Source organism: Tigriopus californicus, chromosome 12, assembly GCF_007210705.1.
Source record: "Tigriopus californicus strain San Diego chromosome 12, Tcal_SD_v2.1, whole genome shotgun sequence".
NCBI lineage: Eukaryota > Metazoa > Arthropoda > Copepoda > Harpacticoida > Harpacticidae > Tigriopus > Tigriopus californicus.
The window spans coordinates 14265721-14281747 of NC_081451.1; the positions used below are offsets into that span (position 1 = coordinate 14265721).

The 16027-nt window shown below is 39.6% G+C and overlaps 1 protein-coding gene across 2 annotated transcripts; it reads left to right on the forward strand.

The window, feature by feature from the left end:
- The first annotated feature begins 3693 nt into the window (after positions 1–3693).
- LOC131892051 (uncharacterized) lies at positions 3694–10592 on the forward strand. 2 transcript variants are annotated; one of them, XR_009374514.1, is made up of 6 exons: positions 3694–3893; positions 4897–4941; positions 5012–5089; positions 7300–7395; positions 8020–8124; positions 10381–10592. XR_009374514.1 is itself a non-coding variant. In XM_059241779.1 (5 exons), exons 1-5 carry the CDS (start codon positions 3827–3829, stop codon positions 10455–10457), a joined length of 363 nt encoding a protein of 120 aa, XP_059097762.1. In that variant the 5' UTR covers positions 3696–3826; the 3' UTR covers positions 10458–10592. The 2 variants fall into 2 exon arrangements, 1 of the variants encoding a protein (XP_059097762.1); XM_059241779.1 differs by lacking the exon at positions 8020–8124 and having other exon boundaries at positions 3696–3893.
- Positions 10593–16027: the final 5435 nt, after the last annotated feature.

The window sequence follows — 16027 nt, forward strand, 5'->3', positions numbered from 1 at the left end:
GACAATCACCAATCCACAACTCCGTGGGGATATCCTGGATGCGCGTGAGCTGATTGAAGTCAACAGGAGGCATTTCGTCGATGAATGTGAGCCTCAGCCTGTCAAAGTAGAGTGGTTGACTCTGTGACCCATTTCTTTCTCTGCCGATGGCACTCAAATAATTGAAAAGAGGCATTGTCGGCATTGTCTGGCAGATGTGGTGGACTATAGAATAAGAAGTTTGCTTTGGCAATCCAAGATAGCGCTTCAGGAACTTGGTCAGGGTAGCATTGGTGGACCCGATGGCGGACTGAGCAATCCTTCCCGAGTTCCAGACTGCCAGACAGTGTTCAAAAAGCGGTAGAACGTAGATCTGCCACACAAACAGCACAATATCAAATGACAAGGAGTCAAGGTGGAGGCAATCAAAAAGAAAACCCACCCTTAATTTTGCCCTTTCGTTAATCCGCTGGAGATGGCATGAAGTGCTCAACTGCTGCGTGAAGTCAATTCCCAGGTAGCGAAATTCCTTCACCTTTGAAGGTTCTGGCCGTCATAGGTGTAGTCTTCTCCTTTGGGAAGTCGGCCTTGGAAGAACTGTTTTGAGCAATGATTGGAGCTGGTCCGAGAACCAGGGCTTATTCCACCTCAAAAGTTATGAGCATTGCAAAATCAGACCAGTGAAGGCACAAATTGAATGAGTTAGCACCACGTTGATAAGATCTGTCCAAGGTGGTGCTGAGCAGGTCATTTTGTGCCCAAGTTGTACTGAATTTCTAGAGCCTATTGCTTTTGACGCAGACGTTCGATTGAGGTCAAATTTGACAGAGGCTTTTTGAGCTAACTAATGTCCAACATGTGTAAAGAAAAATGCATTCGGTTTATCGGGATAAAAGTTACGTTCCCCCACCCCACCGTCTCTGTACAGAAATAACGTCGTCCTTGGTAAACCCTAAGATACCGACAAAGCACCCTGTGGGGCCTTTTTAGGTCAGTGGGGAAGCCGTAAACAATGTCAAGGCTATGGCTAACATGCTTGAAGATCAGTTGCTAAGAGTAGAGGGATTTTTTCTGACATGCATGATGTCAAGTGAGGTGTTCCTCACGGCTCCTTTTGGGTCTCTTCCTTTTCATCATATTCTTTGCTCCACTTCAAAAGCTTAGTAGTAGTAATATCAGTGTCTCGTTCTACGCTACTGATACAAACTTATTGTGTGTTAGGGATGGTCGCAACTCAGGTAGCTTGCTGAACGTCCGAGATAAGATCTACTCCTGGGTTGCTGAGCAAAATGGAAAATTCTTTTTAATAACGTTTGTGTCAACGCCACTCTTTAGTGACTCCACTTGTAAAAAATCAGGGTCAAAATGTCAAGCAGGTTTCCTCTATGATGGATTTAGGTGTAGTCCTCCAAAATAAAGGAATATTCCATTAGCATATCCACTTGAAAGCTTTTCAAACATGTGGTTGGATATATCGCATATGCAAGTCCAGAGATAGTATCACGATGCCAACTCTGTACAAGTTTATTGTTCAGCCACATCCTGAATATACCTCGCCCATTTGGGCCCCAGTTAGTTCAGAAGGGTCGCAAAATTCGAACAGTTCCAAAGATGTTGTACCAGAAATATTTAGGATATGAGAGAGCTCTCATATTGGGAGAGATTGGAAAGGTTGGGATTGTACAGTATTCAGAGAAGATACAAAAGGTATCTCATATTATAGTTTTTCAAAAGCATGCATGAGCTTTGTCCCAACCTAAGATTTAGGGTCAATTGTAGTGACCGTAGAGACTTAATGTGCGTTTTGAGAGCACCTCGAAGCCCTCGTGGATCTAAGCTAATTCAATGTCTACTTTTCTTCCTTTTCAGGCTCCTTCGTTGTTTAATCTGCTGCCCTCTTATTTTTGGAGGAAATATTTAGGCTATGTTGATCTGGTATCAACTTTTAACTCAGGCTTGGGGAAATATTTAACTAGCATTGCAGTTCAACCCTGCATTCAAGGGCTTACTCGATCAGCCAACTCCAATTTGTTGTTAGATCAATATCATTTCAAGATTGAAAGCTAATAGGTAGAGGCATTATAACCTTTCATATTAAAAGTAGAAAGTTCCCATAGCGGTTAGGAAAGAAAAAAGTCCGTAAAAAAACAAACCCCAAAAAGCGCGTACACAATCTTCAACGTACACCAACGCAGTTCATGTTATGTGCTTACCCCTCTGGATTTTTTCAAATTTTTGATTTCCGACCATCGAGCGTTCGTACCTCGCGAAGAGGTCTTAAATCGGCATGGACGGCATATTGAAGTGTGAAAAAATATGTTTCAATTTTTGTTGCAACGTTCTTTGATATATTTTTTTTTGTGCGAATTGACTAGGAAGGCAGCATGACGAAGAACTCCTTTGTACTTCTTGTCCATCTCCCATGATGTCTGTGCTCCTTTTCAGTTGTTTAACGCCCTTCATGAAATATTTTTGGAGCCAAAAATTGTAATTCGATTGGGGGCAAGTGTTCCCCCCTTCCCCCAAGATGAATCAAAAGGTTTTATCTCCCTTGGGGGCACACTTCTCTTTACTTCATCTAGACTTGATTAACCTTCGTATCATGTGCACTTAACCCTCTGAAATCGGTTATCTAAAATTGGCTCAATTTTAATTGATGACAAACTGATCAGATTATTTGAAATTAGGAATTCCGTCCAGGCCCACAACAAGGCATTTGCAGTTCCATTTACCAGGGAGATCGTCATTTTATTTGTCAATGCTTTGAACGAAATGGGATCTTCACTGACAATGGTTCAGTTTGTTTACTACGGAGCTTATTAGACCTCGGAAAACAGTGCTTTCTTCGCAAAATATTGATTTGTAAAGTTTGGGAAAAAACCAAATTTAAGGTTGAGAAAATCTGAAAAGCGTTTCGAAAATGCTCAAAATGGTGTCAAAATGAAGAAGAAAGTAAAGTTGTTATTTTCAATAGAGGTTGTTTCATAAGTAATTGGTCGTTTTTAGCCTCTTTTTGCTCTTTCTCTTTTCCAAAATGATTGGTACTCAACGTTAATGAGTTTCTCCGTTTAATTTATAAGAAATTGAGTTTTCTTTCTTGAGACGCTTTACAATAAGACATTGTTTTTTGTTACGGATGTTATGGAAAGTGATTGACTTTATTGAGGAGCCTAAGGTTATTGCTGAGGAACTAAATGATTTTGGCTAGAAACCCACGACTGAATATAGAGATCAATTGCAACTCTATTTTTTGGTGACTTTTCCAAACAGAAAACTGGGAGTTGAATATCATATTCATCTCTTTGGTAGACCAAATTCTGTGAACATTTTTGGAAATAAGAATTAGCAAGTCAGGTTTTTCTTTTCATAGTACCGGGGATGACATTCCTTGTAAGGTTTTGTCAAACCCTTGACAACTCAAACCAAACCAAAATATATAATTTAGAAATAAAATATATAATATAGGTGGAAAATGACTACGATAGTGGGGAAATGTATATTCTTCACAAAACGTTTTTTCTAGTTTGAAACACAACCATGGGAATTTAATTTTTATTTGCTCTACTTATTATCCATGAAAATACTATCAATCGGCCTAATTGATCACTTATCTCTTACGTAGATGGATTGCAATTAGAGGCCATTACAACTGTCATTTGAAACGTTTCGTGCAATTAGATTTGCTAGTAAAAGCAACTGTTTCTTTTTGGCAATATAATCTGGTTTTGGAATGCCTGGAGAAGCCAATTGATCATTCGAAGTTAAGCAGACCTGGACATTAGAAAAACTAGTTACTGTAAAGTTCCTACTTGTCAATTGCTCCAAAGCTTTTCTCAAAACACCAACAATGAAATTGATTATAAGCATTGCTTTGCTTTGTATGGTAATTTTCATCCATGATAGCGCTGCCAACGGTAAGTTTTCAACTTGATTTATCTGTTCTTAAACACTGATTTCAAGCTAATGTTGCATTTTCTCATGCAACCATTTTCCATGTTAAGCGTCTCAAAAATGTCTAAGACTTTATAAAACTCCTTGAATCAAGGCAATTTTCAGATTAAAATGTGTTTTACGAAATGCATGAAGTCCTTGGGATTAGTTTCATTGAAAACAATGATTAAGATAAATTATTGGATTTGGGTGGAAAAACCTAATATATCTCTACATTTTTCTACATAACTCACACAACGATTCAGGTCACTCTCGATTCTATTGCCCCTTCGATTTTTATCTTAATTAGAAACTTATCTACTGAATAAAGATATTAAAAAGTTGTCCTTTTAAAAAACGTACTTTTAATGTAAGATATGGAGTATACCTCGTTGGGCCTGAATATAAATTGAAAGTGACATTACTTTGCTCTGTCGATTTTTAGAGGAATTAGTGGTCCAGTTTTCTTGCAATTTAGCTCTGATTTGGCCTGGTTATATCCAAAGTCAAATCGTCAGACATTTGACATTGATTTTGAAGATCACAAAAAATAAATGAACAGTTTTCTTCGTGGACTACAATTTGAAGAAAGCTCGAAATGATATTTCAAGTCACTTCAGGCACTAGCAACACTTAATAGTACAAGCACATTAAACAACTATAGAACAGAACATACAAAAGTAGAGGAAATGCCCACTAAATAAAAATCAAAATAAAAGCCAATTATCAATTAATCAATGTTATGCCCTGGTATCTTCTTAGACGTATTACAGTGTAAGCGCAAGAGAGCACAAATGGAAATGTAAATAATGATGCAAAACCGTGCAATCAGTTTTACCAACAGTTCAAAGTTGTGTATTTATTTTGATGCAGTACACCAAGTTGAAAAAAATATCAATTTACTATAACGCGTTATTATAAGACTAACGATCATTTGCCAATGGTTGATGATTTTAAGGCCCATTTGTCATTTGGTTCAATTTTCAGGTGACAAACAAAGCCGAGAAAGGCCAACTCCACCTTGTCCTGAAGGTAATCTTTGATATCACCTTTACACTCTAAGAAGTGTTTGATGGGTTCTTTATTTGTGCCCCAATTACAGGATGGAAGGTACTGAAGGCCAACCCTGAGAAATGTGTCCGCCGAAAAAACCCTGCCATCCTTACGCCATGTCCTGAAGGTAATTTTTTTCACGTTCTCTGTTATGCTCGCTTCTATCCCAAGGATCAAGAATTGTGCGTGCAAAGTTTGAAGAACTTCGTTTTTTATTCACGTATCTTTGATGAGATGGCTAATTAAGCAGGACACTTCTTTAATGATAAGTCGCCAAGTATCCTTGGTTTTACGTAGTTTTTTCAGCCAACGCTCAAAATCATCCAAATGATCCAATTCAACAATTGTTTGACCCTTTAGATTTAATTTCACATTCTGACCTGGTTTTGGAATTAGATGTCAAAAATGCAACCAAGCTATTTCTTTCAATCCATTTTTTAACTTTCTTACCCCTACTGAGGTTGGTTCCCACCAGTTCAAAACGAAAAATATATCATTTCATTTAGTGTTATTTTCATATCTTAATTGATGGAAAAACGAGTTGGCTTTGGCTGATCTGGCTAACCCTTGAATACAAGGCTGATGAAGAAATTTAGTGAAAGACTTTGACTAAATTTGACTAAAATCCTGGTACTGAATTAAGACCTACACTATACAATACTACGAATATTTGGGAATGCCAGGAGGTCAAATACCAAGAGGACCCAGTTAGAGAAATTCAGCAAGTTTGAACTTCAACACTTCTCCATTATTCAAAGTGAGAGAATTTAGCTTATAAATAATCGGGAGCGACTTATCTCCTCCATTGAAAATCGGAATAACATGAGCCAGCTTTAGAGAGGATGGAAACGGACCCTGATCCAAAATGCTACATATCAAGTACGAGAAGACAAGAGCAAGAACCAGTGAGCATCTCATCAGAAACTGAGATGTCACCCCATCAAGATCAGGAGAACTTGAAAGCCTCAAGCCCTTGATGGCTCTAAAGCATCTTGCTCTGTGACTAAAAGATCATCTAAGTGCTCAACTTGCCTTGCTTTACCAATCTCGACAAACTCATCAGTAGATCAATGGTCTGTTTCTCTTAAACTCTTTGGAATTGAAAACACACAGGAAAACTGATCTCAAAGCATATTAGCCACAGTCTCAAAATTGTCTATGGCTTCCCTGTCGACCTCCAAGGGCCCTATAGGGGGTTTCATCGTTCTTTCAGAGTTTGCATAGAGCAAAAAAAGCTTTTGGATTAGAACTGACCTCCTGACCTAGCTCTCCTCTTTCATTCTCAATAGAGGCCTTAATCCTCTCCCTTGTATCAAATCCAACTTTCTCTGAAGGCCGACGACAATTACTGGATTCAAGTTGCTTTGGAGCCTTTTTGCTACTTTGCAACTCTTTTTGAGCGATAGCTTCCTACACTTTGGAATTTTAGACTGCGCTTCGCCTTGCGGAACCCATTTAGAGCTTGCTAGAGTGGACACTGTGTTCAATAAGCCCTATCAACTTTCCAGAAAATTCAGAAACACATCTGGGGATTTCTGTACCGCTACCTAAGAGTGCTCCCAACTTTCATTGAGTAGGTTTTTGAAATTCTTGGTTTTTAAAATATATTTATGCATGTAAGTTTTTATAAGGGCTTGAAACCACAAAACGATAAAATCCAAGTTGTTCCTCATGATTTTCTGAAAAAAAATGCCAGCCCTTGAGTTGTCGACCTTAGCTCAAGAGTATGATGAACTCACACAATACTATGTGTCACATGGACATTCTGGATCAGATCAAGGTCATTTGGAAAAACAAAATCCCCAACGGTATTCGCTCTAGTGGCCATATCAACATGCTGAGAGAGATTGCACCGGATCGCAAACACCTCCAGGTTTCGAACGACTGAGATGTGCATATCCATCCGGACTAACCTCCCGCTCTATAACGCTAGCCAGAAAATTGAAGTCCCCGACAAAGAAAACCACCTTTGAGCAAGATTATTGGTCCAACTCACTTCTTATGAATTTGAGAGCTGACAGGATCTAGGAGCGAGCTTACGGAACAAGAGGGGAGCCTCTATGGTACTTTGTTACAATAAGATCTCTTCTTCTCCATGAGACAATCCTACATGAATAATGTCCAAATCATTTCTAACAAGTACGGACATGCGTCCCATACTTAAAAATTGAATTGTCAGGGCGTACTATATCGCATCGAACTAGATTCTATTCAGTATTTAAAACAACCATGCTTGAATGCCTCGCTCTTTTCTTCTGGCATTGTTTGCAATTTGTGGACTACTTGCTTCTCATTAAGGAGTCACCGAAGCTAATTCAGTTCCTTTTCTTGGCACAGGTTGGCAAGAGAGTGAGTTGAATCCCGGAACATGTGAAAAGGCTCCAAGAACAGAAGAGACCAATGTAGTTGATCCTACTCCACCTTGCCCTAAAGGTAAAGTAAACAATATCAAAATTAAAGGTATCAATACAAACAATTGGGCAGTCCCATTTCCAAATCCTATAAACCCTCCTACCAGCAAGTCCACAATCTTAACATTATTACGTGTAAATAGGCAATAATACCTTAAGGTAACAGAGTGTGCACAGGGGTAAAGGAACGTTCCGTTGCATTTCTTATGTGATTATCAATACTCTTGGAAGGACGTCTTCTTGGAAGCAAATAATTGGACAGTTGCTCTTTGTTGAAAAATATGAAATATCATCACGTTTTTCATTACGGTTACCTGACACAAATGCTGTAGATTTTTTTGTCTTTCTAAAGGAATAAAAAAACCAAAAAATTAATGAATCTTGTCTATGTAAAATATTTCTGGACATTATCAGGCGATATAACTTTTTCCATTTCAATTTTATTTCATACCGTATTGGAATATCCGTTTACTTCGAGATACTATTATTGACAACGTAGACGAGCTTACCTTCCACTTGACCAGTGTTATGTACAATACTCTCTTTGAACACATCCACGAATTCAGATAGGATTTCAATGCTTGAAAATCTGTAACAGAACGGTTCAAAATTCCTAACACTCTTTTTCTCTACAATGATATTCTAGTGGTACGGGTTGTCGATGACCAATACCAGGGTTGATACCAAAGGGATGATGATACTATAGCGATGAGACAAACATCGATGGCGTGGCAGGCAGAGTACTCATCAGGTTTGTTCAAAGATTGGGTTACCTCATTGGGACTGTGTAACGGGATGTGTCGGCCTTTGGGTCCAATGTGGGCAACGGCATGTTGCAGATCGGGTGTGAGCGGCATCCTCTTTATGATGGGAGCTCCTAAAATGGCATTGGTACCCAGGTTCTTTACTATCAAACAGCGGGCACTCCATTCTTTACGGATGGAGTCAATTCTGAGTGGGATCTTGGCTATCCCTATTACGTGTAGGGGCTGTAGTCCAGCGACGATGACTGGCGTGTCTTGCGGGGTGACCTTATGGCGCTTGGCTGGGTCTGGGTAGGCACGCTGGAATATTTCAAAGTCGATTAGATTGTGTGTGAGGTTGCCGGTGTCTAACAGCATGTATGTGATTCTCCGGTTTGCCCGGGGTTGGTGCGGAACTCTGATCATTCACTAGTCTCTTCTTTTCCATATAGGTTTGCTCTTTGTTGGCATGGAACTCCAAGGCCCGTGTGAGAGCGTCGTGGTATGTGGTAATAAAACGCCCGTTGCTGACGCAGTCCTTGGCTGTTCTACGGATGTCATCGTCCGTTATGCCTGCGAGGAATTGATTAATGAGTTTCATTGATCGGTAGCCTGTAGGGTCTGTTCGTGCTCCAACATAGGGTTCTGAAATTTGAAGATTGGATCTTGATGGTTCGTCTTCTTCTAAGTGGGCGCTTTCCAAAGTTGATGCAGCCCGATGTAGAAGGTACAGATGTCTTATTTTGGCCTTTGGTGCCCTCTCTCGTACTCGGTACGGGCTATCTGTTGATACGCGGGAGAGGCCTTCCATTTCCCTGATCTTTTGGATAATAGCATCTTGTCCTTCGACATGGGCCCATTAATTAATTATTTGATTAACTGTACTTGGGTCGGGTGGTTGGGGTTAGGATCGGTTTGCTAGTAGGTTGGTTATTTGTGACTCGAATTGTGAGTACTTCCTGGCCATCGTGGGTGTCCTTATGATCGGGTATCAAGTTGGGATGTCCACGGATGTTGAGTCGGATCCTACTGACTGCGCCAATTTTGTAGTGGGTTGTCGATGACCGATACCAGTGTTGATACCAAAGGGATGGTGATACTATAGCCGATTCGACTCGATCTCGATCTAAGGAGTGGGTTGGAGTATTGGGTTTAGCGGTAATCTGCCTAAGTCCTGGGAAGAAGTAGAATGAGCACAAGTCTTGTTGCTAGTACTTTATTTCTGATGTAGTTCGTAAGTATATACAGGGATCCACAAACATACAGTCCTCTCAGGTTGGGAGTCCCGTAGTTACTTGTCTCACGCTCGTGGCAGACTTTACCAAGAATATATGACAGGTTGACACGTCTTCGGATCTGCTTCCAGCTTGCTTGGCCAGACATCTTCGCAATGCGTACTCATTAATCTTCGTTGTCGTTATTTGCATGCTTGGCCTCGACATCTTTGCAATGTTTGCTTTCAACATTAGTCTTCGCTGTATAACTTATTGCTCGAGTGAATCTCGCTCTTGCCTTAATATGGTCTATCGCAACTCATTACCATCCGGCTGAATGCTGTTTCACTACAATATCTTCATTGTTTGTTTTTCGTTCTCCGTTCCCCTATTTTCAGGATGCAGTTTTTATGCCATTAAAGCAAATTTAAAGCAATTCAGGACTCAAACCTCCTACATTTTCAAAAAAAAGTGCTAAAAATGGCACTTTTAATAAGTCATTTTTTTGTCTATTAGTGTGACAATCAAAAAGGATATTTCTTACATAACGCAATTGTTGTGATGATTATCTTTTTTATAAGAGTGCATTGGAGGATCAAAGTGGTAGCGTTCTCTTGTTTCTGTAGTCTGTTGCACTTCTCGCATTGAATGACGAAAAGTGATCAAAAATTGATTGTTCTGAATAGCTTGCTTTGATGTAAATATCTTATCGTACCATTCAATATCAAAGTAGCCGGATGCTCCAAAATATGGACTTACCATGAATGCCAATCAAACCCTTCGAAAAACGCATTAAATAAACAATGCTTTTGATATTGTATTCCCATTCTACCTCTTCATTTATGTTGTTTGGGATGTCAGTTGGCAATGGCATTTAAAATCCAACGCCTTTTCCTCTACAAAGATCCGACGTCTTTTTCAATAATTCCAAGGAAATCTTAGGATCTTAAAACTATCACATTTGCACTTTCCAAGCACCGCTTGTACAAACCTTTATCATGCTTTGAAGCTTACTTATTAATCCAAATTTCAATGAAACTACAATTTCAGGATGGAAGGTGAGCAAAAAGAACCCGGAAAAATGCGTGGCTAAGCGCCCAAAGAAGAATCAAGATGATGAGGAATAACGAATAAAGAAGCAATCCAATGTCGAGTTTTTGGCCAATCAATGATATTTGTGATGAAATAGCTATGCGAACGTTCCGCACAATTTCTTCATTTGGTATTATTGAAGTACAATAAAGCTGTTTCATGATATCAAATTTCAAATATTTGTGGAACTCGCGGCTGGAAAATTACCTATTTCCTTTCCTTCACCTCCAACACATTTCGCCCTCAAAGGATTGTTTAGAATCGATCCTCTCAATTGCTTAGTCCTAGATATTAGAGTGGGGGGTTCGGAAACAACCTTTTTGATAGTTTTTAGCCCCATTTTCCTTTAACTTGCTTATAATCTCGCTTTAGGCACGTTGAATTTTTCCCATTAAAGGTTTGCTATTCTTGTTTTACTTCGATTTCTTTTGAATCTTACAAAATTTCATACAGAAAGAGCGGTAGAAAAATAAAAACATGCTTTTTTGGCAAAACTTATGTTTGATAACATTCCAGATCAACCCTACATTGAAGGACTAGCTCGGTCTGTCAACTTAAATTCGATGGTGGACCAAATATCATATAAAGATTGAAAGGCAATAAGTAGACGAATTATAGCCTTCCAATTTAATAGTACTAATGATTACGTTCTTTGTAGCGTTTAGAAAAGCCCGTGAATAAACCAAATCAAAAAAGGGACATTTGCAGAGCAAATCACATATTCTATTGATTGCCCTTGTTTAGCAACACATGTCGAAAGTGCAACAAAATGTATCAGAAATTGCAACCCAATGGTGACGCATTTGGAAACTGTTTTCAATCTCCCACTAATGTGCTTGAAAATGAGCGACATGATTGCACCTTTACGTAATCAAGGTGATTCCGACACCTATGGCGGTCAGTCTGAACCCAGGCTTGTTCCTTGCGTTTCGGTCAAGTGTTTACACAGCATGGATGAAAACTGCAACTTGAGCCCGATTATAACCCCTTTAAGATTTTTTTTCTTAAAAATGTGGTCGGACAGCTTACTCAAACCCGTTTCATGCAAGTGCTAGAGGAGAGTAATTGCTTGACTAGGAGTTGTATTGGGGATTTCTACCCAGAATTTGCGCCATAGTTACTCTACGTACTTTACTCGGAATGGAACATTATGCCCGCAAGCGACAGCTGAGACGAAAACATGCAATCACAGCGTCCTTGATCGATTTGTATATGAAGTTATCTATAATCCTGACCATTAAGTTCATTTTTCGAATTTTGATGGAATTGGTAAAAAAATAACTTTCGATCTTTTTCTGGTTCCTTGGAGGTAGTTTGGCATTATAATCCTGATTACGATTTTGATTGATACCTTAAACTAGAGGGCTTGTCAGAGAAAAGTCACTCCAGCCAAGCCGCTTGAGACTTTGCTTTGAACACATTTTGGTAGTTGGGTAGCAAAGTGTCGGGCTGATCGCCTTCTCTTGCGTGACTTAGTTTCTGCCAAAGCAGACTAGCGAGCCATCAACTCACTGGCTCTCTCACGGTGCCCAAATCCATTAATTTAGAAAAATGGAAGAGGGGAGCAAAATGGTACTTTATGAATAAAGCAAGACCGGGGCTATTAGAAGATAGTAAGCTGGAATTGAGTCACTGTTCACTTTTGGGCTTAATTCATGTTTGAAAAGTTACTATTTTCCAATGGAAGACAGACTTCCTCAAGCTGTCCCTATTCAACTTATTTTTCAGACCCGCCATTTGAAACATCCTCCAAGATGTACTTTCAAGTGGCAAATGAAAAAAGTCGACATGAGTTATTTGATAGGCATATTGCATGGAATTGTAACTTGAATCGTAATATTTTGATCACCAAGGGTGGAAAATGATTTATTCTTTACATCATTTCTGGCTCAGTCACAATTGTGAAAGCTCATTTTTTTACCTCAATGTACTCAAAGCGGCATAACTGGACGACCTTGGAGATCGAGGAACACCAATCAACTAGTTAGATTTTCTCTCTGAAGTTACATACAATCAACTAGAACACATGAACATGAAATAAATGATGTATATATGACTAGAGTTGTTTGATTTGGTGACTAGAAGAATTGACTAGATGTTGAAGAGTTTGACTACGGTCCATCCTCCATCCGGGTCACCACGTCCAACGGTCCTCCCCAACCATCCAGGCATTGATATCTCCCCCAGCACCTCGGACACCCCACGGTCGACCTGGCCCAGTCACAGCTGCACCCACGGACCTTCCACTGCATCCACGGGCGGGTCACTGCAACCACGGCCATTCCGCACGCATCACGTCTCCTCTGGGTCCAAGTTCTGCATTGGCGTCCTCAGTCGTCTGGGGGAAGGTTCTTCCGCCTGGGGGCGGCTACTACCGGCTGTGCCATGTAGGATTGCCGGATGGTGGCTGTTAACTAGATATTTATTGATCGTTTGTGGAGGTATTTATAATAAGGGAAAATGCCTATGGCGAGTATGATGGTAGGAGCAGGAATAGTGATAAATGTAAATTGATATCGGTAACTAGAATACAACAATCTTATTAAAAATCGAAAAGATTGAAGAGGATGAAGCTTAACGACCCAAATCCCACATGGGCAGTGATTAAAGACTTTCCGAAGTCTACGTTTGATAATGTTTCACCTTATGTTCGTTCTGGCTATCAAATTCAACCATGAAATAGACAGCTTAAAAATCTCATAAAGGAGGTGCGATGATAATAATGCTAAAACTGTTTTCTGTTCAGACCAGAACGACCAGATTGGTTGAGCGTTGTTTTGTGAAGTGGTTGTATTTGATTTATGCTAAACACAAGACTTCCTTTCAAGGTGAGGAGGTTAACTCCCAAATTTCATTTTGCGTTCATTACATTTGGTGGGGATGAAATATTTCTCTTTTTTGAAAACCGGCTAAAGATATGCATTGTCGGTCGCGTTCTCTCATTTTCGTCACTTCCTTTGAGCGCCAGGAAGACAAACGACTCCTAAATACTACTTGGGGCCACTTTGCTTATTTATGGGTCATATTCTTTTACCTAAGCAAATAATAAAACCTACTAGAGTTGAATTTATTTTTTCAATACCCGGAAAAGTAAAGCAGCCCCAAAAAGATGCCAACTTTGTGGAAGTCACGGTTACTGATGTGCTCAAACTGACCCTTCCCTTGATCGTTTGCTTATTTGATTGAAATTTCAGGACATGTGTTTGTTTGCTAATATTTGATCCATATTAAACAAAGTTCAGTCTTGCTAAACCATCTTAACTTTAACTTCTGATTTCTTATATTCTGTTATTTTGTTGGAACAAATAAAAAAGAGAGTACTAGTATTTAAAAGTGGAATTTCGATTTTCTTTGAACTCATGTAAGGGGATGTTGACTAATTGACTCAATACTCAAATGAGTATTGGGCATTTTCTTAGTGCGACCAAGAACTTAATGGGAACACAGTCTTTGCTTTGTTTTGATCAATCAGATTGTTCAGTTTTCACGGACTGTGGAGGGAACCTTGCATACTTGCTTAATGCAGTGATGGATAAGGCAGTAAATATTACTGATGTGATGTATCTGCAAACCACTGAAGCTTTCAAACCAGTACTGTCAATTTTGATCCTTGTTTGACTCTTTCAGATCAAGTGTAGTTGCATTTTCTGACCCAATAAAAACATCATGGAGACTTTGATACATCTACAAAGTATATTCTGTCTTTTGAGGTGGTGTCAAGCCAACCATATCTTTTCCTTTCTTTTTTAAAGCTATAGTTAAAATTGTCTTTTAGTGAAGTGGGCTAAAAATTTCGCACAAGATCTTTGTTCGCAAAACTTTTGAGATCACAGGTAGATAAGGAATAGAGAGGTTTGGCAATGTTGGACCCGAGGATACCAACGAGGGGCACGCCCAAAGGAGAAACTTTTTCTGAGATGCTGAGAGAGCACAATTTATCGCAACCTTTTTGCTTTCTTTTGCTCAGACAGGCCAGGATCTGCATGGTTAGATTTCCACCAAGACCACCCTGAGATTATTTAATCCAATGAATTGTCCAAACATGGAGAAAGGCAGTACATATCAAACAGACAACGAAAGGGCAATAATGTATATCAGTAGGCTTTTTCAATACAATAAGTAAAAAAGCGCGAGTGTTCTTTAAATTTGAAATTCAAGTCAGAACATATTATTCCACTATTTACTCTACTTACTTTGAATGTGTGACCTGTTCAGACGCCTTGACCACTTTCAGGTACACCGCATCAACTATTCCTCGCCTTTCAAGGACCCTACTGCCATGATCAATACTTTCGGTTTGTCCAGTGGCACAGGATCGAAAGCGTGTTGGTCTCTCACCAAGGTTTCCTCTTTTCCCACCAGAATAGTTCAAGCAAAGTGAACGTATAATGCCCCCTGCATTGTCAGGAAATTTGGGCGCTTCAGTACTCACTTCTTGTAGGTGCACTCGAATGTCTAGTTTGAAACTCGCACTAATGCCACGGATCCCAAAACAGTAATTATATGTTCTCTAATTTGTGGCATACAATCTCGTCATTATGAAGTCGGCTAGGTCGTACTTTATATCACGATGTCAAAAGCGTGACAAGGAATATTTGTTTGTTGATATGAAAATGAAAACCAATTGTGTTGGGCCAACAAAGGAAAATTAGTTTGCCGATGTGATAGATGAAATGAGCCATAATATTACTCCTGTCCCTAAAACTCGTTTTAAATGCCGTCAGTTATTATAAGTTATAAAAAGTATGAAGGTTTGTGAAACAGTCATTAATATCTTCTTTTCTTATATAATGGACTAGACTTGGTGAATTGCATGAAGGAAGTATAATTCGTATTTATCATAGGATATGATATTGTATTGGTTTTTTTCCAAACCTGCAATATTAGATAACCTTTTCTATTTATAGTTTTTTTTTCACAGGCTTTTTAACTGCTACAGGGAATAAAATCCCCAGTAAAATTAAAATGAGCGGTTATATTTAGTCTATTTATTACCTTTCAATCTTTATATGATATTTGTTCTACCAGCGAGTTTAAGTTGACAGACCGAGCTATTCCTTTAATTTAGGGTTGATCTGGTATGCTATCTAAAAATGTGTCCAAGTCTGACTTGATAGATGCTCCCGCATCAACAATGCCTACGTATTCCCTAAGTCAGCTGACGCCTCGAATGGCGGACGTGCTTTTTTACTCCTCGGACAGGAATATTGATTTTAATGGTTTCAATTCCAATATCTTTTGTCTGACTTTGTGATACCAGTGAGTGGGGCCACGCCCACTAAAAGTGGCCCCTCATGAACATGTGATAAACCCGGTTCAGTGCAACCCTCCTTCCCATCCTTACTCTTCCCATATTTTCCGGCCCACGTCTTTTTTCAAGACGTGAGCTTTTAGCCATCCAACCCTCTTCCTCTTCCCAATCATCCCTTCCCTTTCCCCCCCTCAATGGCCATAGTGATCTCCATCTTCTAGGTCGGATTAAACAGCTCGGTATGGCAAGGAATTTAATCAGCATAGGCGGCGAATCAAGGGGAGAGGAGGGGATTGACCGGTGTCGGCCTGCTTCCTCAACTGCCATGGACGGGCGAACATGCTGAGAGTGGCT

What these genes read in the sequence shown, in the direction of transcription:
- LOC131892051 (XM_059241779.1), top strand. Translation starts at nt 3,827, where the DNA reads ATGAAATTGATTATAAGCATTGCTTTGCTTTGTATGGTAATTTTCATC. An exon ending in CCATGATAGCGCTGCCAACG is followed by an intron (nt 3,894 to 4,896) that starts GTAAGTTTTCAA and finishes TTCAATTTTCAG; the next exon opens with GTGACAAACAAAGCCGAGAA. An exon ending in AACTCCACCTTGTCCTGAAG is followed by an intron (nt 4,942 to 5,011) that starts GTAATCTTTGAT and finishes CCCCAATTACAG; the next exon opens with GATGGAAGGTACTGAAGGCC.